The sequence below is a fragment of the Talaromyces proteolyticus genome (genome assembly GCF_021365285.1).
Source record: "Talaromyces proteolyticus strain PMI_201 chromosome Unknown BGW36scaffold_6, whole genome shotgun sequence".
Classification (NCBI taxonomy): domain Eukaryota; kingdom Fungi; phylum Ascomycota; class Eurotiomycetes; order Eurotiales; family Trichocomaceae; genus Talaromyces; species Talaromyces proteolyticus.
This window is the reverse complement of record NW_025764282.1, coordinates 2,244,416-2,265,786: the sequence shown is the minus strand read 5'-3', so window position 1 is coordinate 2,265,786 and position 21,371 is coordinate 2,244,416. Positions and strand designations below refer to the sequence as shown.

The window sequence follows — 21,371 nt, the reverse complement described above, 5'->3', positions numbered from 1 at the left end:
CCGAAGAAATGCTCGCAGTTTAATTATAAATTACCCAGACTTGAAATCCAAATTTATGTAGTGGTTTGAAATAAGTAATCTGTCCATTGCTTTGGTTGCATGTAATCGTCACTACATCAACTGATTTATTTGACACAAAAGAAAGAGAGAGAAAGTAACTGAACACTACATATAACGAGTAGCAACTCAAGCTGTTTTGGACGCAAATAACTTTTGCGTGAAACTCCACACTTTTTCATCAATGCCTCTTTTCCTCAGCTCAGCTAAAACACGCTCGTTATTGACGCTCTCTCCCCATGGATCAACCAGAAATATCCCACCTCCCGACTTACTCGCAGAGCCAAGTTCGGTGGGCACTGATACAAACCCTCCTCCGTCGACAGCATATCGATCGTTGGTAGCTAGGAAGATTGCACGCGCGCCGGCTTCTTCCTGGCCCATGCGGTACGATGGCGGAGACATGCCTAGTGATATGGATCTGATCATTCCGGGAGTTTCCACTGGCCCAGGATACCAATGCACTATACTCAGGCGGGGGTTTTGCCGAGCAACTCTCTCAAATGTCAAAGTGCCCATAGTACAGGAGTGAACAGAGGAATTCCAGTAGGACCAGTTGTGTGGATCGCGCAAGTCTAGGTCCTCCTCATTGAGTGGCTCCTCTTTCCCACCAGCCAGGACCGATATAACACGTGGGCTAAGTGAATCAGCGCTATTGAGTAAAGGAAGAAGGCTCTGAATAGCGCGCAAGCGTGAATAATAACGTGTTGTCATGGACGGGTCAAGGCCTTCGCGCGTATCTTTGCGACCTTCAAAGGCCATGAAACCGGCAGACATGAAAAGTATATCAAGTTTAACTTCATTCTGTGCAATAGACTCGTAAATTCTGTCAATCTCGGAAATCAACGATACATCAGCCGTTACAAGATTGTAGATATTCCTTGGATTGGATTGGCGTAATGCGCCTAGCAGGGTCTCATGGGACTGGACCGCGGACGTCCGAGCGACACTGTAAATCCGTGCCGATGAAGTATGCTGGGCAAAGTTTTGGAGGGCAGCTTGGCCGATACCTGAGGTAGCGCCAATAAATAGCGCAACCAACCCATGTGGAAGATTTGCGATGCGCGCATTTGATCGCTGAACTGTTTGAAGTGAGACCATCCTGTCAATTGTTTTGGAGAGATAGATGAACTTCTGTGGATAGTAAACTGTGTATATACACGAGTGTAATATGGAATATATCAATTGGTAAAACGAGATCAAAAAAATCCAAGGTATCAATTGATACTGGCGAATTTATATATCAGGCCCTCTTGTAAATTTGTCAGCAATGTCATTTCAAATGCTCCGTTTGCCGAGTCTAAGAATCCACCGAGTTTAGGCCTTTGCCTCATGTCCTAGATAGGACTGTATCTGCGTAAGACGCTGAAACATTCAATCATGTTCCCCAAAGGTATAATAGAATGGAATAGGTGTAAATTTGATTTTATTAGAATATAGGCCAAATTTTTAGTCATTTATTTATTTAGATATATAATAAGTGTATATTATGATTTCTTATTAACAATTTTTAAACTTTAGATATTTTGTTTCAGACATTGTATCAAGGTCTACAACGGAGTGCAGTTGTTAGCAAGGGGGGACGCTAGAGGGAGGTCCAATTGTGTAAATTTCTACACCCAATAGAAATTTCTAAACTGGATTCTGCATACTACATGCTATCAGGTTTTGGGAAAGGTATGAAGTTCTTGTCCATGATTCGATGTGTGCGAGGATAAGTTCGCCACGCGCAAACGATGCTTTAGTTTCTGTACTGAGTAGACACGGGACAAGAAGTCACGGTGTACGAAATATCATAACATTCGCAGCAGCAGCAGAAGCTGGAAGAGTTTTGCACAGTGTCTAAAGAGCAAGCACTTATTTCTCACAGGAAAGAATCGGGCACTCAATAATTTGCCAGGGCTTCTGTGAGTGTTGGCGTAAGTATGACGGCCTTGAGAGAGGTTCACGACGTGATGATCTCTCTCGTTTAATAAGACAGACAGTCACTAGAGTTTCTTGGCAAAGGTTGGATCAATAGTCAGAGAGAACATTTGAAAAGTCAAGTGAGATGTGCTGCAGTGTAGGAAAGGCAGGCACGGGGGACTTCGATTCCACAAGTGATCCCCACGCAATTCGTGAGTTAATTTATACCACGCTTTCGACCAATGGACTTAGTTAGCTTTGGATACATCTTCTGTGGTGATAAAGTAGCTATTGCTTTCTGGCAGATATTTATGCCACTGTGCCCAACTCCAAGGCGCTAGCGTATTGGCCATGATCGATCCTGTTCCATAAGGTTGCATAGTTGGTGAAATTCTCTCGAGGCTCAACGGGGTCATTTGTTGCGCTCAATTAGATGTGGCTGATGAGGGAATTGATCTCGGGCTGGGCACAAAAGACAATTAACAATGTTGAACCAATTACAAGGGACGACTGAGAATACTAGACATGGGGAGTGATAGAGATCCAGGCTGATGTCAGCCACAAGATATAGAACGTTAGGTAGTGAGGCGAATCAGGGTCGCGGTCGACCGGATTCTCAAGGCAACAGAGTTGAACACATTCGCGGATATTATGTTCGGATGTCAGATGGAACAGAAGCAATCGGTCACGATCGTAAGAGGCACGAGGATACTCAACCTCAAGTCTAAATGCGGAGCTTCCAAAACTCGACTATATAGCATCAACACGATGACCTACGCTAAAGTACATGTCATAGGGTTTGGCACTCGCCTAGGCCGCGCGCTTGACAAACTTCACTATGCGAGTGGGCTTGATATCGAAGAAGAATGGAGTTGTGCTCTACTGCAAGTCAACTACCAAGGGTTTCTAACCAAATATCAACATTGCCCGTAGCAGGATATGAAGCTCTTACTTGTTTAGGTGAGACGCTTAGCGCAAAGAATACGGCAGGGCTTCTTTGGAAGTAGGGAGAACAAGCTATAGCAGTAGAGAAGTTCTGTTGTCAAGTTTAATGGCACACTTTTGGTCATTGCTAATTTTTATGGGAATGAAGTCTCTAGATACAATTGATAAAACCAATAATTAAGAGAAAGGAGGATAGATAAAAAAAGTAGAAGCAGACAAGGTCAAGTTGTGAGTTTATCCATGGTGTTGGGGTTTCGACTAGACATCAAGATGTTCCAGATCACTTTTCAAATACTCTCAGCTAATTCCTCTGCTGAGTTATCTCTTGGATCTCTACCATAAATCTTTCTAAATCCTCATGATGTGCTCTGGTATCTTGTTGGATCCGTCCTGAGGAATTCAAGAGCTTCAAGATCAAGCTCGATATCTTTCCTGTGAACAAGTCGATTTCTTTCATTGCGGACTCTAAAATCGAACCATCCTCTAAAATCAAACCATTCACCGCTTGCTTTCTCCAAGTTACTTGCACGAATAAGTAACATCCTGCGTCGTTCAACATCACCGGCTTCCTCAAGTAGAGCAATTCGCCCATTGAGCTCAAAAATACGGACTTCTTCGAGTGAAGTAATTCGCCTATTGAGCTCAGAAACACGGGCTTCTTCAAGTGAAGCAATTCGTTCATTAGGCTCAGAAACACGGGTCTCTTCAAGTAGAGAAATTCGCCTATGGAGCTCAGGAAGAGAATTTTCTAGATTGGCGAGACGATCTAAGACGTTAAGACCGCGCTCATTACCGATCTGTTTGGGCCCTGGCCTCAATACGAAATTGCCCGCCGAACTCATGCACTTTTCGCTCCTTGAACTCCATTATTAATTCGTCGCGATCCCTGTCTTCGAGGCTTGTAGGAGTTAATATCTCGCCACATATGCATGCTACATATTTCTATTTATCATTTTCCGTCAGATGGATTTCGAGTACATAATGCCTGGAACAACCTGCTTCACAATCATTTTCTCTCGGTAAAGTGGGTGGGCAGGCGTTTGTATCATTTTCTGATGATACTCTTTCGAAAATTACGGGCAAAATTGCGCTTCGTCCTTCCAAAGTAACCTCTCTCTTGACCCTGTTGTTTGGCAAAAGTGTAACAATGGATCAAATAAGGGATCAAAGCGCGTATCGAAGCGGTGCTCTAATGTATGGTACTTCGAATAGGAGAGGAGGGGTGGGTTATCGACAAGCGTCTTCAAGATAGTTAGGTTCATGAATAGAAATGAGAAGCTATCACCCCCAGGGGATATAGCAAATTTTAAAGACTGCTTTTAGATGCGATTCTTAACATCCTGCCTCCATCTTTGTTGTTGCATAGAGACAAAGATGCGGGTCTGTCAAAACATGGAGCAACATGGTACAACGAGAAGTTCTTTGTCATCACAGGGTAGAATAGGCTTTGATGAGGTGCAGCCCAAGGTAACATTGAGAACGAATAGCATGGACAAGCGGATATATGGAGGTATGATAATATATAATCTTCTAATAATAAATTATGGTATAAATTTTTATAACTCTAATGGCCTACCGCCGTGGCGGATGTACATGTTATCACTGATCCCATCATTAGCAGTAAACTTCCTGCCAAACCTGTATTATCATTTATCACAATCCATGCTAGCTTTCTACCTCTCTTCGAGGGAAAATTCAAGGAATACAATTCCCGAATCTTGTCATCAAATTGAGAATCCTCGGTGACAGAGATGATAACGCCCCTATTTAACAAGCGGAGCACTGCCCCCTAAATGCCGTGATCAACCGAGCATGTTCATCAGGCTGACGCCAGTTTTTGAACCACCCTTACGTGTTTCTTGCAAGCAAGCTTTATAACTGGAGACAAAGGATTCCAATTCAGCCCTTGTTAAACCTATCTCTGTGGCTTGCATCTCTGACACCTATAATAGTTAGCCAGCTCTTCTAGAGGAGGATGTCCTAAACCATGCGAGTGATCTTACCCAGTCAGGATCCTGGACGGAGATTTTATCAACTGTGGATTGATTGCGTCCTCAACCACATCTAGTTGAGATAGTTATTGCTGGCAACCATGACTTGAGTCTTGATGCCAATTTCCACCATACGACTAATAATACGACGTCTTACACATACGCCCAAGGCTTATGAAGAAGGTCTCGACTGGGGAACTATGAGATATGATATACCTTCAGAATACAGACACAACCATTACTTACCAGAATAGGCGCTCTTTACGTATATATGTTAGTCGACACTCGGTCCGTCATGGAAACTGGGCCTTCCAATGCCCTCGTTCCAAGGATGTCTATGACTAGAGAATTGCTAGGGCGAGCTATATTGTATCTCCTAATCTGACTGGTACCAGAAAGAAAACGGCTCGGGTTTCGCATTGCAAAGAGTGAAATTGCTTGAGACAATGTAATTTTGCATAAGCGCAGGTCATCGAGAAGATGAAGAAACGACTAGACGGTATGTTGGTGTCCTATTGATCTATGTACCGATATTTGTATAATAACAGTCTCAAACAGCCTTTGCCCGCAAATGCATGTAACGAAAATCAGTATAATTGCTGGCTAGCTTGCTCTTAGATAAGTTTCCATCTTCTTCTTTAATGCCAACCACCTGGCTTTCAAATCATCTGGTCCCTCGCGCCAGAATTTCTCATGCAAAGATACAACGCCTCCCTCTACATCATGAGAGTTTGGCCACGTTGCACTCCATGTGTAGTTGAGTTCCTGCCAGGGCATCGTGCCGTCTCGACGGAATGCGTAATTCAGGAGTGACCTATCTATCGCCGTCGGATCGAAACGGTGATAATGACTCATTACGTTCAAAAAATATTGGTATAGCTCTTCAGATGGTGCGGCAAGCCAGAATCCGGCGCCAAACTCGTCCGTCCGTTCTGGAGGGAATGGATGATCCCGCTGGCCGGATATGCTACTGTCGGATCGTGCGGCGAAAACGTATTCGGCGGGAGGTTGACCTTCATCCCAGCGGATCTGCTTTGGTCGTTCGACCAGCAGCGAGGTCGCGGCGACTTGTGACTCAGGCTCATTAAAGATTCCGTCAATCGGGCGGGTCAGGATGGTATCGGCGTCGAGAAAAAGGACACGATCGTACTGCGTCATTTCAAGCAGACGCAGCTTGTTAAATTGGTTTTTCCAGTGCGTAGCGCCGGTGCTAGTCCAACGAGTTAACGGGATATCCTGTGCACGCACGACCTTGGCGCCATCGCGCGTCAGCTGGTTGCGCTTCGCCTCGTTGACTTCGTCGGTGACCAGCACCACAAAAGGAATATTCGTGCGATTACATCTCGTAGCCGGGTCGTGCAGTAGTTGATACGCCAGAATGCGCGTGGCTAAAAAATAATAGTCTTCGGGTGAGTTTTCTTCGGACGGATCTTCGCTCAGGAATGTGGCGATGGCATATCGGGGGAAACGATCGCCTTTGATCTCGCGCAAGCGACCGTATGAGATGTCTGCCACGCGGGGAGTGAAGGAAAAGGGCCGAGATAGGAAAACGTAGACAAGGCTCACAGCAACGAATACCGCGATGCCGTACAAGTGCAGATTGAATCGCGCCATCTTCAATCAGTCGACGGACAGTGTGTTTCCATGACCTGATGGGGGTTATCCGATCGACGCCATCGAGCACACTGGCAGATTGACAGGAGAGAAAAATAGAGAAAGCCGAAGAGTGACAAGGTGTCAGAACCTCAGCTGAGATAATTTTCCAGAAAGTGGGCCGATCGTCGGCCGGCTTATCTGTTGAGCAGAGCTCGCAATTGCACTAAGAGGCCGCCAAGCGTGATCATCCAGAGCCCCCACGAATGGGAGCGTTGGCTGGCGCGCGACCGTGCGTTGTGCTTTGTGCTTTGTCAAGCATGAGGCCGGGGATTGCCTTGACAGTGCATATCAAACTTACATTGGAGGGGTAGTGCTATGTGAGGCCACAGTTGCATTGATCCGACCATCTCATATACACGAGGGCGAGCAGAGCAGAGAATGATGAAAGCGCGAGAAGGACTGTTCTAAATCTGCCAAGTGTGGGGTCCCTTTTAGCGGCCAACCTCTGAGAATGAGATAATCATTAATGATCAATTAGATATGTTTAGCAGGATGAACTACTGATTTAGTCCATACGGATACCTGGTGGGCTGAACGCGCAACTACATGCTTGGGCCCTGGCTAGACCGCTTTGGTGCTAGCGTGTATTGCGCTCTGACAAGACAAAATAAGGAAATGGTGCTGGCAACGAATGAAAATCTGAAACCCAGGAAATGACACCGCGATTTCTGGCTGGCATGAGAATCACAAATGTGTCTGTTTTCTCTTTGCGATACGTCCTGGTGCGATCTACAGAGCTCGATGTAACTTGAAACGGTGTGATTTGTTTGATCGTCCGAATGCCATCAGATGATTGGCCGATGGCTGATCCTCACACGATTATCGAATTAATTATATCATTCGATAGACGAGATACGCCAGCCAACCATGGGATTGGCAGTATTACATGTCGCCTTTGATCGGCTTAGTAAAGGTTTCTATTACTGCCGCTTTATATCCGAATTCTTGCGTCATATCAATAGTCGGTTCCCAAAATGTTGCCTTGAAACTTGGTTTCAGTCTGCTATATACTACATATGCATACAACAAGCTTGGCTAGAACTGAAGAGGACAACTCAACTGACTTACCGGGCAGAATGACATAGAGAAATAACATTGCATCTGTTCGCTGTGGCAGTTTCACCTTGCCAACATTCTTTCACTCGTAAGATCCTCCTACAGCATAAGACAGGATCAAATAAGCCTCCAGTCTAAATAATCATAGCCCAATCTCTAAATCGGCTCCTATATACTAGAGGGGGTACGAAATGTTAACAGATAAATGGGTTATTACCATATCTTACACACTGCATTACTAACCCATGACCTGGATACGACAATAAGCGACCCCCCCTCTAGTACCACGCAGGGTCTCAACATAGCTTTTTTAGCCACTTGTAAATAAGAAAGAAATGGGGAATCGGAGAAATGAATAGGTGCATGTATCACATTCTATTCAACTCAGTTCACGGCATTTGACCAAGCAGCATCGGATTCTCAACCGCATGGCTGAACTGCAACGCCACCCCCAGACTGTGAATCTGCAATATCCGGGGTAAAGCGATCTCCAGGATTAATTAACAAGGCCTCGTTGCCCAACGATCGGTGAAATGTCAATATCAAGATGGAGTACAGCTGTAAACCCGTAAAAGGCGGAAATCGCTATCGGTGCCCCGACGATAACCGGGGGTAGCCTGGATTCCAAGTATGGACGCCCAATCCATACAAAGAGGGCAATATGCTCACATTCGCGAAGAGAAAATGAGACAAGAACCTCTGAGAGCATCGTCGCCAGTGTCGAATTTTCGAAATAGCCGTGCATAGACGGGCCAATCACGAAGCGCAGAAACTTCGACGGAGGGTTCTAGCCGGCATCCACCTCGTTGTATCAGGCTTCTTTTGGCAGGCAAAGCCCGGTTCTCGTCGAAGCGCCAGTCATATCGCACTAGTGTATTAGATAATAGTGCACGTCCGTGGTTCATGCCCCAGTTAAACTTGCCCGGATGCGGCGGGGTGATTTGATGGCTGGGATGAGAAAATTCTGGCGGGTAGAATGTGGCGAAATAGCTGCCTCGCCGCTCTTCATCAATTACAAGAAGTCAAGGTTTTCAAAACTGGCAGGGCAAAACTAAGGCTAAAACACAGGCAGTTGCTGCACCCCGCAAGCGCCGGCACCGGCTGGCTGGGCCTGGCGCGCGGTTCTGTGGGGCTCGTTAGATCCCGAAATGGCAATCTCCGGACCTGGTGACATGGAACCGTCTGCGATTTCGCCTGCGAATTGCCACAACAAAATTTCACAAGCAGAACAGGGTAAATCAGAGAAGACAGGGCAAGAGAGAAAGGAGACTGCTGGTACTGCCGCAATTGTGCGTCAAAGTCAGTCGTAGAGGTGATACGACCATGGTGATAGGAGCATAGGCGAGATATAGGGAGAGAGGCAGGGGGAAAGAGCAAGAAGAGAAAACAAGCATTAACAAGCATCCCGGGTGCCACCGACTGCCACTGACATCCGGCGGGGCCGCTTGGGGGCGCTGATTGGGCAATGGCGCCACAGGCGTGCAAGATCTGCTCGGAGCCAGAAGCAAGAGTCAATTCTATTGCCAATACTAACGCACAATCTTATAAAGGCATAAAGCCAGCAGCTTATCATAGGCAGGTGCGGCAGTGACCACCTTCCTCATTTGCTGTGCTGCCCTTGCACCTTCCTTTTCCGGCCGTACTGCCTCACGTCCCTCTTTCCTGTACCTTCCGCGCCTATAATATTTAATATTGACCGCGTCCTCCTACGCTTTTTCGTCTTGCCTCCCCCAGCCTCTCTTCTCTCCATCTCCTCCATCTCCTCCATCTCCGTTTGCCTTCGTGCTCCATCTCCTCCAACAATGGCCCAACCTGCCAGTTTCATGCTGGACGGCGGTGATCCTCGCCTCAATGAGAAGGAGCGCGACATGGTTGATGCTGTTGAGGCCACGCGCCCCCAGCACCGTCCCTTGCATGACCCGTCCGTCACTTTCGAGGAGTACCACTACTATGCCCAGTTGACTCGTGTCGAGGAGGACAGCTATCCTGACCACGACAAGGAGCGTGGGTGGCTCTCGATGATCTTCCCTTCCAAGTCAGACGCTGGCGTGACCCAGGAGGCCGGCAGCGACAAGGAAGTCAAGAGCGCTGCCCACCTCAACACCAACAATCCTGCTGTGAGAGACGTCATTACCGATCAGGAATGGACCAATGCCTCGCGCGCCCTCCGTACTGCCACTCGCGGCGCAATCTTTTATCTGATCACTACCGATATTCTGGGTCCATTCGGTTTGCCCTATGCCTTTGCGACCATGGGTTGGGGGTGAGTCTTAGCCATATGCAACGATGAAAACACACATATACTAACTGTTATAGTCCTGGCATTGTTCTGTTCACAGTCTTCGCTGGTCTTGCCATCTACTCTGGTTATCTTCTCTGGAACACCTTCCTCGGCCTCGATTCATACCAGTACCCCGTGCGCCACTTCGGTGATATTGGCTTCCGCTTGTTTGGCTCGTGGTTGCGCTATATTTTCAATATCTTGGAGAGTATCCAGCTGATTCTCAATGTCGGGTTGATTGTCATCTCCAATGGAGAAGCCCTATCCCAAGTCTCCAAATTCAAGCTCTGCTTCATTGTCTGCTGCTTGATCTGGGCTATTGTTGGTTTCATCATTGGTCAGATTCGTACCCTGCAAAAGTTTGGCTGGATTGCAAACGCTGCCGTCTGGATCAACCTTCTTTGCATGTTCGTCACAATGGGTGCCGCCGCTCATCAGGCACCTAATTACAGCGCTGTCGCGCAAGCTGCCGGGTCCGTGATTGATGGTGGTCTCCTCGTCCAACAGGATGCTAATGGCAACTGGCCTCCCGTGACAACTAGCGGTGGACTGCCTTCCACAGGAGGTTTCTCTGGTTCTGTCAGCGGTGCAATGCAGGCCGTCTTTGCCTACGGTGGCTCTATGGTGTTCCCCGAGTTCATGGCTGAGATGAAGCGTCCCAAGGATTTCTTCACCGGCATGTTCGCCGCCCAGCTGTTCATTTATTTCTGGTACATGTTCTATGGCCTCTTTATGTACGGATATCAAGGCCAATACACTGTCAACCCTAGTTATTTGGGTGTCAGTGGCTATGGTCTGCAAACCACCGGTAACGTGTTCGCCATGCTTAGCGCTGCCATCGCCGCGGCTTTGTACGGAAATATCGGTGTCAAGGTCCTCTATCACAACATCTTTGTCGAGATTTTCCGCTTCCCTCCCTTGACCACCAGGGGTGGCAAGATTGCCTGGGCTGTGTTAATTCCTGTTTACTGGGCGATTGCATTCATCATTGCCGCCTCCATCCCCAACTTCTCTGGCTTGACATCCGTTGTTGCTGCATTCTGCATCCTGCACTTCACGTACAGCTTCCCACCGCTTCTCGCAATCGCATTCTGGATAAAGAAGAATGCTATGCAGGAGGGTGAGGGATTCAACCCCGAAAACGGCGAGACTGTGCGCCATGACAGCGGTATTCGTCGCGTCATCCGTGGATTCTTCTTCCCAGGCTTCCTTACCAGCAAGTACTTTTACTTCAGCTCTTTCAACATTATCTACTTCCTCGGCGCAATGGCCCTTGCTGGTCTTGGTGCTTATTCCGCAATTGAAGTGTTGAAAGATGCGTATGCCAACAGTGTGACTACCTCGTTCACCTGCAAGAGTCCGGTGCAGAGCTAGAAGCCGTTCATTATGTGGCAGATGGGACATGTTTAATAATTACAAAAGATGTAATAAACAAAAGCAAACTTTGAGCTATCGTTCGAAAATCCAATGAAATCATTATAATTTATCAAATATAACCGTCTAATTTTGATCCATAGACTAAGGAACTTCAGCAGAAGTATTCTCGATCATTACAAATCAGCAATGATATGTAATATTACATCTACCAGGCAGAGAACCCATAGATCTGTTTTCTTTTTCGAAAGATTTTCGATAAAGACTAGAATTAATTTCCAAGATCTCGAACAATTACGATCACACAGCCTTGTAATGTCTCCATTCGGTACCTACATCGTTAAACGTAACATTACCACCCATTCTCACATGTCGGACAATAATTTACAGCGAGTTCCCCCCATAGTCCGATAACCCTCAACAATTGATTATTCCTTAGAAAATATATAATACTCGGCATAGAGATAAAGCTTCAAATTACACTTAGCTCGCTCAGAAATATATGAATAACAAGTCCTAGCCACCCCGTCTTGCATTCTAATAATCTCAAGTGCTTCCGCCATAACTTTTCCGCTCCAACTTCAACTTTTAGGAATATCCTCCCTACAAAAGCAATATTGGCACCTCAACAGCACACAGCAGCGTCGTTTCATACTTCTTTAACCCTAACCCTAAATCCTATGCTGCTCACGTTACTTCCTGCAGCTCTCCATCAAAATTCACCGTCGTCTCCGAGCCCCCATCGCCTTCAAATATTCCCTATGATGCATTTGTTGCCATAGTGAACATGTGTATTATAAGAACTATTTTTAAATCTAAAATAACATGTATTTGCAATTATTGGTTTTTAAGAGTTCATCTCGGTGAAGATCGCGCGGCCGACAGTCTGAAATAACATTCAAATGAGAATCAAGTTTTTATTACATTATGTTCAAACAAGCAGGACGGCCAGGTCTATTAGATATGTACCAGATGACACATCTGTTAATAAATATCTGCACATCAGCCAGACCTCTGTACCACTTAAAAAAAGGCAGAGGCTTTATTTTGGCCAACTAGTACTAGCCAAGCAAAATCGGATTAATCAATACCTCAAAATCTATAGCCAATACATCCACATGATTTGATAAGCCTCTCCCGGAACCAGCCAAGTAGATATGAGACAGACCCAAAAGTATCCCGCATACTTAGCTAGGTTCTTATAGCTCTCATAACGGTGAGGTATTAAGTTTTTGGCTGTTTCGAACACTATATTTTCGAAAATTAAGCAAGCAGAGAACTTTATAGCCCACTTCATAAACACAGGTGTAGCTAAATAAGGATCAGGGGCCGCGATAATATGTATCAGAGCTGATAACTGAAAAGCTACGACTACCTTCATCGAGCGGCCGAGAATCGACTTTTTGGGTATCCTGAATAATGAATCAACAATCATTGAGGCGTGTGCCCGAATCGCTGTATAGAAAAGTCCATGCCAGAAATTTCTGTCAGTTTTATTTAATGGTTAGCAGGGCACATGTTTTAAAATAGTCACTCATGGGCTTTAAGAATATGAAACTTACACCCATGCTCGTCTTATCGTGTACGCTTCGGTAATATCCCCAAAAAGATCCGGCCAAGCCTCCGTGTCGTGTCCCAGAAAGAGAACTCCAATCACAGATAAAACTGAGTGTATCCAAGTGATGAATGAGTAGTCGTAAATTTGACTTATGACCGTCAAAGCACATCTTGCTTGTAATTCTCTCCAGGTGACTTCATGAAATCGTTGGATAAGATGTTGTTTTTCTGGTGTAAAATCCGCAAAATTGAAGTAACGGGGTGCTTTAGCTCCGTCATCCCATGCATAAAGAATTAATAACGCCAATGCCGCGCTTAAGGTTCTCTGAATCAGAAAGACTGCCTTATTGTGGGTGGCATATTCCCCTGCTGTAGGCCTCTTGCAATGGCCCCAAGTTGTACCAATTCCTCTAGGGTTCCACATTTGAGATAATGATTGCTTGACTCGGTTCATGTAGCTCTGTTTTGAGCGCGGTTGATATTGATGGATATTCAACAAAAAGTTGAAATGAAGTAGCAAGATCGCTTGGTACCAACCCACGTATGGTCCAATACATCTCATAAAAGAAACATCATCTCGATGAAATATAGAATAAATGACCAAAGATTCTGTGGAGAGTCCAAATAACTGTCGGCATTTTGATTTGGGTACATGGCACAAAGCTACCGATCCCATTGCATGGCTAACCGCAAGCAAAGCCAATGAATATCCAATAACCATTCTTGAAATATCAAAAAACTATTCTGGGCAGAAATAGAAGAAATGGCAAGAAAAAAATGCCCCGTTGGCCCCAGGGTGACGAACTTATGATCGCAAGAAGTAAAGGTTTTCATGTGGGTATCTATCGTTCCCTAATTACTAGTTCTGCCAGGTACTACAGGTGTTTTTGATTCCTCTTTTAACAAAATACACCTTAACTTGGCAGTACCTTGGTTTCTTTCTTTGACCTTTCGGAAATGGATCCGTTTCTAAATGTCGTCATAGAGTCTTATAGACTTGAGTTACTATTGAATTCCGTATGATGGAAATACTTTCATCCATTCTCGTATTTTACTCTTTTCTCTCAATTTCCACAGAATAACTGATTAGAATAGAACTGATTGGAATTCTCCGTACCAATATTGCGCATTATTTGATGTAGGTCACTTTTTATCGGAGTTTCTTCTCGGCACTCAGCGTCTATGGCAAGACTCTAGAAATGCCAAGGTTAAGGGATTCTATCTTAGGAGTTATTAGTCGATAAATCAATATATTAATAAAATAAGTATAATTACAATCAATCGCCGGTAACTAACAAGCCAACTTGGCACTCTTAACAATAGGCAATACAATCAGTATAGACAACTGCATCTACTAAAACGCCGTTCTTATCAACTGTACATAAGAGCCAAGGCTATATTTTGCAGATCGCCGAAGAATCTGAAAGAATACTCGAATCTAGTACACCAAAACAATAGTTAATGTCATTTTCATGATAGGTAGGATATCACTCATACTTGGATGCTGTGATAATGCAAATAACCTTGATTAGTATTATCAGCTGATATTTCCGCCTACGATTCCGGCAGAATGACTTTGTTTTTACTATCTGGAATTTCATATAAAATGAATGGACTTCTTGGACTCTTCGATGAATTTCAATTGTTCAAAATCATTCCCATAATTCGAACTTTTCCACCCAGTACCAACTGAATCATCAAGAGTGTGGCCTTGCCTCCTCCTTTACATATCTTCATAATGGTCAAGCTTTTCCTACTTCTTGTCGCCTTACCAGCCATAGCCAGTGCGACATGTCACAGCATGAGAGCTGGCAACACGCAAAGGGCGCTCCAGAACGCTTGTTCCGCGACTTCCGGGACCTCCCAAGAGCAAATGAATGAAGACATCGACTGTGCTCTCAATATTCTCGACAATCATGGATGTCATCTCAGACAAACACTTGGTGGCAACCAGTCCAGCGAAGTTCTTGGTAGTATGCTGAGGTCTTACTGTCAGGGTAATACTGTATCTACCCAAAACATCTCAGTAGCATCATTCTCGTCGCAGGAGCCTTGTTTGATGTCAGCTCTTTCTAATAACGCTACTTCAACTCAATTGTCAAAATGTTGGGGCTCGCATTAAAAGTAAGCTTAGTTAATTACCGTTTACCATTTCGTGGCCCATCGTTAATTGCGTTTATAATGCAACCAGTCAAGGGAATTGTGTACCTCTTCGCAAATGACAATAACGAAGCTGATAACCTATCAATTTTCATACGACGCTATACCGCTGCTCTGCACTCACCTCAGACTGCGCATTTAGTTTTCGAAGGACTAGCTCAACGACGTCTTTCACGGCTGGAATTATATGTAAATTAGTAAATATTCACTCAGACTACTTATTAATAATTAATTTTTCTTCGTCAACTTAACTAAATCTTGTGTGGGAATGAGAGAGATGTGAGTGATATAAAATTTCTATAGTATCAGCCTATAATCTGTGTAAGGCCAGCAGGCACTTCTACTTGGCCCTCCCATCTGTTAACATATTTTCTATCAAATTAAAAACCATTTTCACTTCTATCATCACTCAGAATACAAGCGGTAGGGATAGATTCCGCTTAGGGCAAGAAAACCACCTGACTCAGGTGCTCCTATTATACCTTGCCGTTACACTCTAAGTAAAATTACCATAAAATCAATACTGCATAGTTTTCTGGAGTGTATTAATGTCAATTAAGTAGTATTAATAACCCCCCAAAAAACAACCCCAAATGCCTTCGACAGTGCAGCGATATTCTCTCGGGACAAAGAGATCAAATAGCAAAATCTTTTGCACATTCGTGTGGCAGCAGGAAAAGCATTCCCCCTTCTACATAAGGCTCTTTTCAGGTGCATATGAGTATTTACGTGTCAAAGAATTGTGTTTTTTGACAGCCAGAGACTAAGTGCGTATTCCTAAGGGCAGCTTAACTAGGTCATATGCTACCGTTTATTTGCCTATCTCCTAAAGTAGAAATTCTTTAACTATGAAAGGAGTCTTTGTGGCATTCCAGTATCAGAACTCAATCATACCTATCAGACCTCTACCTCGCTAAGAAAGTTGACCACGCAACTAATATCACGCCAGCTACTGGATATACTTTCTCAAATTATGAAGAGCAATGAAGTCAAATTCAATAGAAAATATTAAAACTACATGCATGCACTGAAAATCAAGGTCATAAGACAAACCCCAACACTCTGCCATGATTAGCACCCATCACATTAGTTGCTTGACTTTCTCTACGACCGGCACGATCATCTCCAATGCCTTCGGTGCTATTTCAAGACCCTGTATTATTTCGTCATCTCGCTTTGGCAGGTTTTGCCAGAGGCTCGACCGTTTGGTACTTTGTGTCGCTGCTGGTAATGCCACTGCATCTTTAGAAAAGCCACCCGCGCCTTGTTTCGGGGCTTCAGCTGCGAAGACTGCTGCATCTAGGCGTTTGGATATTCTGTTGGTGTCGGGTACTTTCGAGGCGACAGCATGCATTGGCTCGCTGTGGTGGTTCGTCGAGGTTTTTCGAGGCGGCTTCTAATAATATGTTAGGTTGGAGTCTTTTTCAGGTTGCTTTTTTGGGAAGGTAATACAGTATCAGCGTTTAGATCTTGTGTAGTGGCGATCGGAGTGGCGATCGGAGCTGCCATAGCAGCAACGAGGCAAAGTGTTAAAACAAGCACGGACTTCATTGTAATTATTTGGCTGATTTTAATGGGATCGAGCAAAAGTGACGTTTAGATTCGAAGTTTACGGCCTGTGAGTAATATCCTCCACGGCTATATATACACGCTCATGGACGTCAACCCCTGAGATACGTTTAGCAATCAGATCATAATGGTGGTCGCGTTCACATTCCGTGGCTTAATTCTACTGGGATCCTGGTTTTGAGTAAAAATTATTCTATTTGGGCACGATACAATTGTTTCGTGGTTCGTGATAGAGTCTATGCAAGGGGTATTCCAGTTCGAGCCCGTGTGGAATGTTTCGCAAGTACGAACATACACCTGAGTCTGAACAAACAGCACGCCAATAAACCTTCCTGCTTTGCGTAAATGCAGGAAACATTTCTAAAGATTCACAGGAACATCGAGTGTAAAGTTAAATTCGTGGCTTAGTTACTCACAAACCAATTACCTGCAACAATACCCCCTTTCAGCCCGATCTTACTCTCATACCCCTCCAAATCAAACCACATCCTCGCCGCATTCCCAACTTTCTTCCCACCTTTGGGTGCATGCTCGCTTACAACTAGCGATTCAGGTTGCTCGTACAAAAAGAAACAGTAACGATGAGGGGAACTTGGCGGAGGTGGTGCGGGACCAATGTAGTTTGTGATAAATGGCTCAGAGGTTGTCAAGTTGCCGGTTTCTGGATCGTGCTTAAAACCTGGCTGAACCCAGTGAAGAATAGGGCCGAGACCGCGCCATGAAGGGAATGGGGCGTCGATGTCAATGGCGACGAGAATGTACTTTTTGTTGGAGTCGACCAAAGAAGGGGGAAGCTTTAGTGTGGGCGGGCTCTGGGCATCTAGAAATACTCTTATTAGCTGTTATCCTGTCCTCTTTTCATATTTTATGTACCGGCTTTTGGAATCTTCGCGCCAAAGGGCACATTCTTGTGGGATCCAATTGACAACTCCAGAACCTTAGAGCTGTCGCTCTTGATCTGGCCCAGATAGCTGTCGATGTTTTTGTAGGACGGCATTTTCGGTCTTCGCGAGTGGATCCGAGGTGTTGCCACAGCAAAAAGACAAGAGGAGAAGGAGGTGGAAAAAAGTCAAAACCGCCTGGCTAAATGTTGACAACTTTATATGTCGCCAACCACCTTCGGAGCGTTTTCAAATGTTGAAAATCCGCTAAGCATCAATTTGATGCTAAAGTTGCGTGTTTGTTGCGTGGTTGCAGATCATCTGGGGTAATAATCCCCCGAGCCGCCGGACTTTGCGGCGTTAACGCCTATATCCGGAGCCCTTGGCGGCCGTGAGCCTTGCTATTGGCCTGCGTAATCCCTTGAACAGTCCACCATTGATCTATATCTATATTCTATATAAAAATATAAGACACTGTGTAAAGTAGGACAATATAAAGTCGGATTTATTGCTGATATCGTCGACTACATGCGTTTGTAGTCATACTAGTCCTAGCACGTTGCAGAGGTGGGTACGTCCGTGATTTGTATGTATATTGATACAGCCCGCAAACCGAGTCAATTGACGCGACAAATTCTATTAAACTACTCCGTACATCTCAAAAAGAAAATTAATTAAGACAAGTGGAGCTTGAACACTAGCAATTTCCAACATAATAACATTAAATTTAGGATAAGCTTAGCTTACAGATCGCCCAACCATATATTGACCGCAGGTCTTGTCCTATTGGTCTGTTAAATCACTCAAGCAGTATGAGGTAGTCCAGATAGAAGTAATAGAAGTAATCCAGTGCCATTCATAATCTAAACAGAAATACTTATTTGTATGCACACTCAACCACTGGCAAATCTCTTCGGGAAGAAGAAGAGATTCTTCAAATCACAAAGCCTCACCATATGCTGCTCAACAACTGCTTCACTTCATGAAATGGCACTAATATCCTCAACAACCGATAGAATACAAAACTATTATATGGCGGTTTTCTCGCCATCCTTTTTCTCTATACTCTCGGTAGGAGTCGCCTCCAGAATGCCGCCACCGGTACTGTGACCTTGCACAACAGTCTCCTTGATAGGACCAACATAAAATTTCTTACCCCGGACATACCAGTACACAAGTGCACACAGCATGATGAACGCCATGAAAACAATTGCATAATTCATGTTTTCTCCAGTCACAGGTTCAGCGGTTGGGAAGAAGAAAATGATCGAAACGAAAGTTGTCCAGATGACAGCCCACCAGTTGACCAAGACAGAAAATTTGCCCATGTGCCAAGGACCAGGCTCAAATCTGCCGAAAAACAGCTTGCAGACCACGGGGATGATGTATGACCAATCGAGGGCAATAGCGGTGATGTTGAAGACGCCCAGGATGGCGGCGTAGTTACCGAGGGCGATGAGGTTGATGGCAATGCACCAGAAGACGGAGAACCAAACTGCATACAGGGGAGTACCTGTGAGTTTACTTACTTTACACCAGACGTTGGACAAGGGAAGCAATCGGTCGCGGGAGAAAGCAAACACAGTACGTGCAAGGGACTGAGTGGCGGTGAAACAGATGAACTGCAAGAGGATGAAAGCGCAGACGGTGTAGACCAGGCCACCAGATTTGCCGAGACTGTTGTAGAATATTTGAGCAACAGGTTGCTCCATAGGAGAGTTGATAAGACTGTTCGGGTCGCCCATAACAAAGCACAGAACGATGTTGAACAGCCAACCGAGAACATAAACTGCAGCCATGGCCAGGAAGATCGCCCAAGGAGCCTTTATCTCGGGGTCTTGAATCCTGCATTCAAAGTCAGTATGGATTCTCCAACGTCGTCTTCGGGGAACGAAAGAAGGAACCTACTCTTCGGCAATATGAGCCGTCGCATCGTAGTCGGTCATCGTCCAGGATACAGACAAGAAACCAAACAAGAACGAGAATCCACTTGGCGACCACCCAGATGTGGGTTCGACATTAGTGAAGACATATGAGGCATCATGCCTCAGGCTTTTGTCAGTCTTGGCGAGAAGGGCAATGCAACACGTGACCAAGACAGCCAAGTGGAAGATCACATAAGATCGAGTCATCTTTTCCATCCAGCCTGTGGGGAGTGAGTTGAGAATGCCGCATAGGACTGTCAAAGCAGCCATGACACCAACTGTCATGCCGGTGGTTGGCGTCCAGTTGAAATCACGACCCATAGAAACCGCAGCCAACAGCATCTGGGCTGAACCGTACTCCGAGGATGCGATTCCAGCGACCTGGCCCAAAAGGTTGATCCAGCCAGTCATCCAACTGATAGATGGCACCCATCGTGGCGGGGCAAGCCGCGAAACAGTGAAATAGAGACCACCACTTGTCGGGTATGCAGACACCAGCTCTGCAACCGATGCTGCAATACACATGCAGCCAATTCCAGAGATGAGCCAGCACCAGATCACCGAGGCAGAGCCACCAGCCACCAGCGGATAGGAAAATGTTGTTGAAATTGTCGCGAACAGACCCGAGATACTGAATGCAAATGAGAAGGTAGAAAGATAGCCAAACTCACGTTTGAACACCTAGAACGCCTTCAGTTAACAATGAATAAACCTCATTCCTTCAAGAGAATGTTGGATCATACCGGCTGGTAGCCAAATTGCTCGGCCAGGACGCGATCCGCAGCAGAAAGCTCGTCTAGCTGGACAATACGATGGTCGGGCAGTTCGACTTGACTGCGCACATTTTGGCGGGCAGCCTTCTCAACTGATGTGGTTTCCGTGGTGGTAGACATTGTAGAGATAGGGTTGCTAAAGCGGTTCACCGCCACTTGAAGTATCGAACTATCCTCTTGCGCTGCGACAACAGGTTAATGAGCGTCTCCTGGTCCATCAGATGTCTCGCTGGACACTTGATTATAGCGACGGGAGGTGATAATAAGAGGAAAAAAGAAAGGAGGAAAGGCAACGGCACAGGAAAGGAAAAAAGAGCCCAAAAAAGCTAAAATCATGAGTTGCAGGGGTGGATCAGCTGGTCGCGCGACAAGAGTAATCTCCTCGCCCAAGGTAACGCTTTTTCTCGAAACATGCGCTCTAGCGCTGAGGTTGCTCGGTTTTGCGCTGCGTGATAGGCTTAACGCTGGCGACGACAACCATAGTGTCGCACCCGTATCTCGCGTGTCAGCGCCCCGTTCCCCTTCCTATCCAGGACTAGCGTAATATATTTGGATCTAGCGCGTCGCTAGGGCTCGGGTGCAAGCCATTCATCTCATGGGCCTCGGTGTAGTAGCCAATCATAGTCCGTGAATTCCCTCCACAGTCGAAATTCCACAGCAATCAAGCTCCATGCCGCCGCATGATGACGCAGGGGCGTCTACCTTCCAATCTTTGGCCAATAATAATGCACTTCTTCGCATATGTTTATTGTGATTGGCCCTCCACTAGGTTGGTCGGCCTAGCGAAGTAGGAAGTGATGTCCCGCACTCCACACTGAAAATTTTACTGGCCACAAGCAACATCAGAAGCCCTACGAGCTGTTCCATGATGTGCGTTACATGCATGTCATAGACCTCAACACGACGACAGATTCTATTGCTATCTGTCGCAACATCTTTCACTATATAGACTCGTCACAAACCGACATATATTTGCCGTCAGCCAGAGGCGTTTACTCTCATGAATTGGATTGTGGATCCTTTATACAATGAGCTCCAATGCTGTTTCATGATTCGTTCGATATCGAGAGGGTCTGTGAGGCGAAACTATAGAGACAAAACTATAGACATTCTCGGCGCTCACAGGTCCGACGTCTGTGCCCAACATCCAGAAAAATTATCGTTCTGTACTAAGCCCGTCTTCGGTCAGATCCGGAGTTGAGCGTCCGGTGGCAAAGGACCGTATTGTACGCAACTGGCAG

General features: G+C 45.6%; 8 protein-coding genes across 8 annotated transcripts; 1 reads left to right on the top strand and 7 right to left on the bottom strand.

Annotated features, from left to right (window-relative positions):
- Positions 1 to 77: 77 nt before the first annotated feature.
- BGW36DRAFT_176702 (short-chain dehydrogenase/reductase) lies at positions 78 to 1,233 on the bottom strand. Its single transcript, XM_046209685.1, has one exon. It carries the CDS (start codon positions 1,156 to 1,158, stop codon positions 187 to 189), a length of 972 nt encoding a protein of 323 aa, XP_046072591.1. The 5' UTR covers positions 1,159 to 1,233; the 3' UTR covers positions 78 to 186.
- Positions 1,234 to 3,263: 2,030 nt separating this feature from the next.
- Positions 3,264 to 3,749, bottom strand: BGW36DRAFT_427830 (uncharacterized protein; the record flags this gene model as incomplete). The annotated part of the gene is made up of 1 exon (XM_046220460.1): positions 3,264 to 3,749. One exon carries the CDS (start codon positions 3,747 to 3,749, stop codon positions 3,264 to 3,266), a length of 486 nt encoding a protein of 161 aa, XP_046072590.1.
- Positions 3,750 to 5,501: 1,752 nt separating this feature from the next.
- Positions 5,502 to 6,512, bottom strand: BGW36DRAFT_359661 (nucleotide-diphospho-sugar transferase; the record flags this gene model as incomplete). The annotated part of the gene is made up of 1 exon (XM_046214097.1): positions 5,502 to 6,512. One exon carries the CDS (start codon positions 6,510 to 6,512, stop codon positions 5,502 to 5,504), a length of 1,011 nt encoding a protein of 336 aa, XP_046072589.1.
- A 1,974-nt stretch (positions 6,513 to 8,486) lies between these two features.
- Positions 8,487 to 9,189, bottom strand: BGW36DRAFT_176675 (uncharacterized protein). The gene has a single exon (XM_046209684.1). It carries the CDS (start codon positions 9,012 to 9,014, stop codon positions 8,619 to 8,621), a length of 396 nt encoding a protein of 131 aa, XP_046072588.1. The 5' UTR covers positions 9,015 to 9,189; the 3' UTR covers positions 8,487 to 8,618.
- Positions 9,154 to 11,362, top strand: BGW36DRAFT_379621 (putative amino acid transporter). Its single transcript, XM_046216232.1, has 2 exons — positions 9,154 to 9,873; positions 9,927 to 11,362. Exons 1-2 carry the CDS (start codon positions 9,413 to 9,415, stop codon positions 11,263 to 11,265), a joined length of 1,800 nt encoding a protein of 599 aa, XP_046072587.1. The 5' UTR covers positions 9,154 to 9,412; the 3' UTR covers positions 11,266 to 11,362.
- Positions 11,363 to 12,823: 1,461 nt separating this feature from the next.
- BGW36DRAFT_359659 (uncharacterized protein) lies at positions 12,824 to 13,543 on the bottom strand (the record flags this gene model as incomplete). Its single annotated transcript, XM_046214096.1, has 1 exon — positions 12,824 to 13,543. The coding sequence occupies one exon, from the start codon at positions 13,541 to 13,543 to the stop codon at positions 12,824 to 12,826; it is 720 nt and encodes a 239-aa protein (XP_046072586.1).
- A 3,141-nt stretch (positions 13,544 to 16,684) lies between these two features.
- BGW36DRAFT_379619 (putative phosphatidylethanolamine-binding protein) lies at positions 16,685 to 17,721 on the bottom strand. The gene is made up of 2 exons (XM_046216231.1): positions 17,425 to 17,721; positions 16,685 to 17,371 (listed from the first exon to the last, which is right to left on the bottom strand). The coding sequence occupies exons 1-2, from the start codon at positions 17,546 to 17,548 to the stop codon at positions 16,956 to 16,958; spliced, it is 540 nt and encodes a 179-aa protein (XP_046072585.1). The 5' UTR covers positions 17,549 to 17,721; the 3' UTR covers positions 16,685 to 16,955.
- Positions 17,722 to 18,460: 739 nt separating this feature from the next.
- BGW36DRAFT_359657 (putative amino acid permease) lies at positions 18,461 to 20,250 on the bottom strand (the record flags this gene model as incomplete). Its single annotated transcript, XM_046214095.1, has 3 exons — positions 18,461 to 19,277; positions 19,341 to 20,038; positions 20,101 to 20,250. 3 exons carry the CDS (start codon positions 20,248 to 20,250, stop codon positions 18,461 to 18,463), a joined length of 1,665 nt encoding a protein of 554 aa, XP_046072584.1.
- Between the last annotated feature and the right edge of the window lie 1,121 nt (positions 20,251 to 21,371).

Coding starts and splice junctions, on each gene's coding strand:
- BGW36DRAFT_176702 (XM_046209685.1), bottom strand. CDS start 1,158: ATGGTCTCACTTCAAACAGTTCAGCGATCAAATGCGCGCATCGCAAAT.
- BGW36DRAFT_176675 (XM_046209684.1), bottom strand. CDS start 9,014: ATGCTTGTTAATGCTTGTTTTCTCTTCTTGCTCTTTCCCCCTGCCTCT.
- BGW36DRAFT_379621 (XM_046216232.1), top strand. CDS start 9,413: ATGGCCCAACCTGCCAGTTTCATGCTGGACGGCGGTGATCCTCGCCTC. Junction 9,874..9,926: donor TTTGCGACCATGGGTTGGGG/GTGAGTCTTAGC, acceptor TAACTGTTATAG/TCCTGGCATTGTTCTGTTCA.
- BGW36DRAFT_379619 (XM_046216231.1), bottom strand. CDS start 17,548: ATGCCGTCCTACAAAAACATCGACAGCTATCTGGGCCAGATCAAGAGC. Junction 17,372..17,424: donor CGCGAAGATTCCAAAAGCCG/GTACATAAAATA, acceptor GAGTATTTCTAG/ATGCCCAGAGCCCGCCCACA.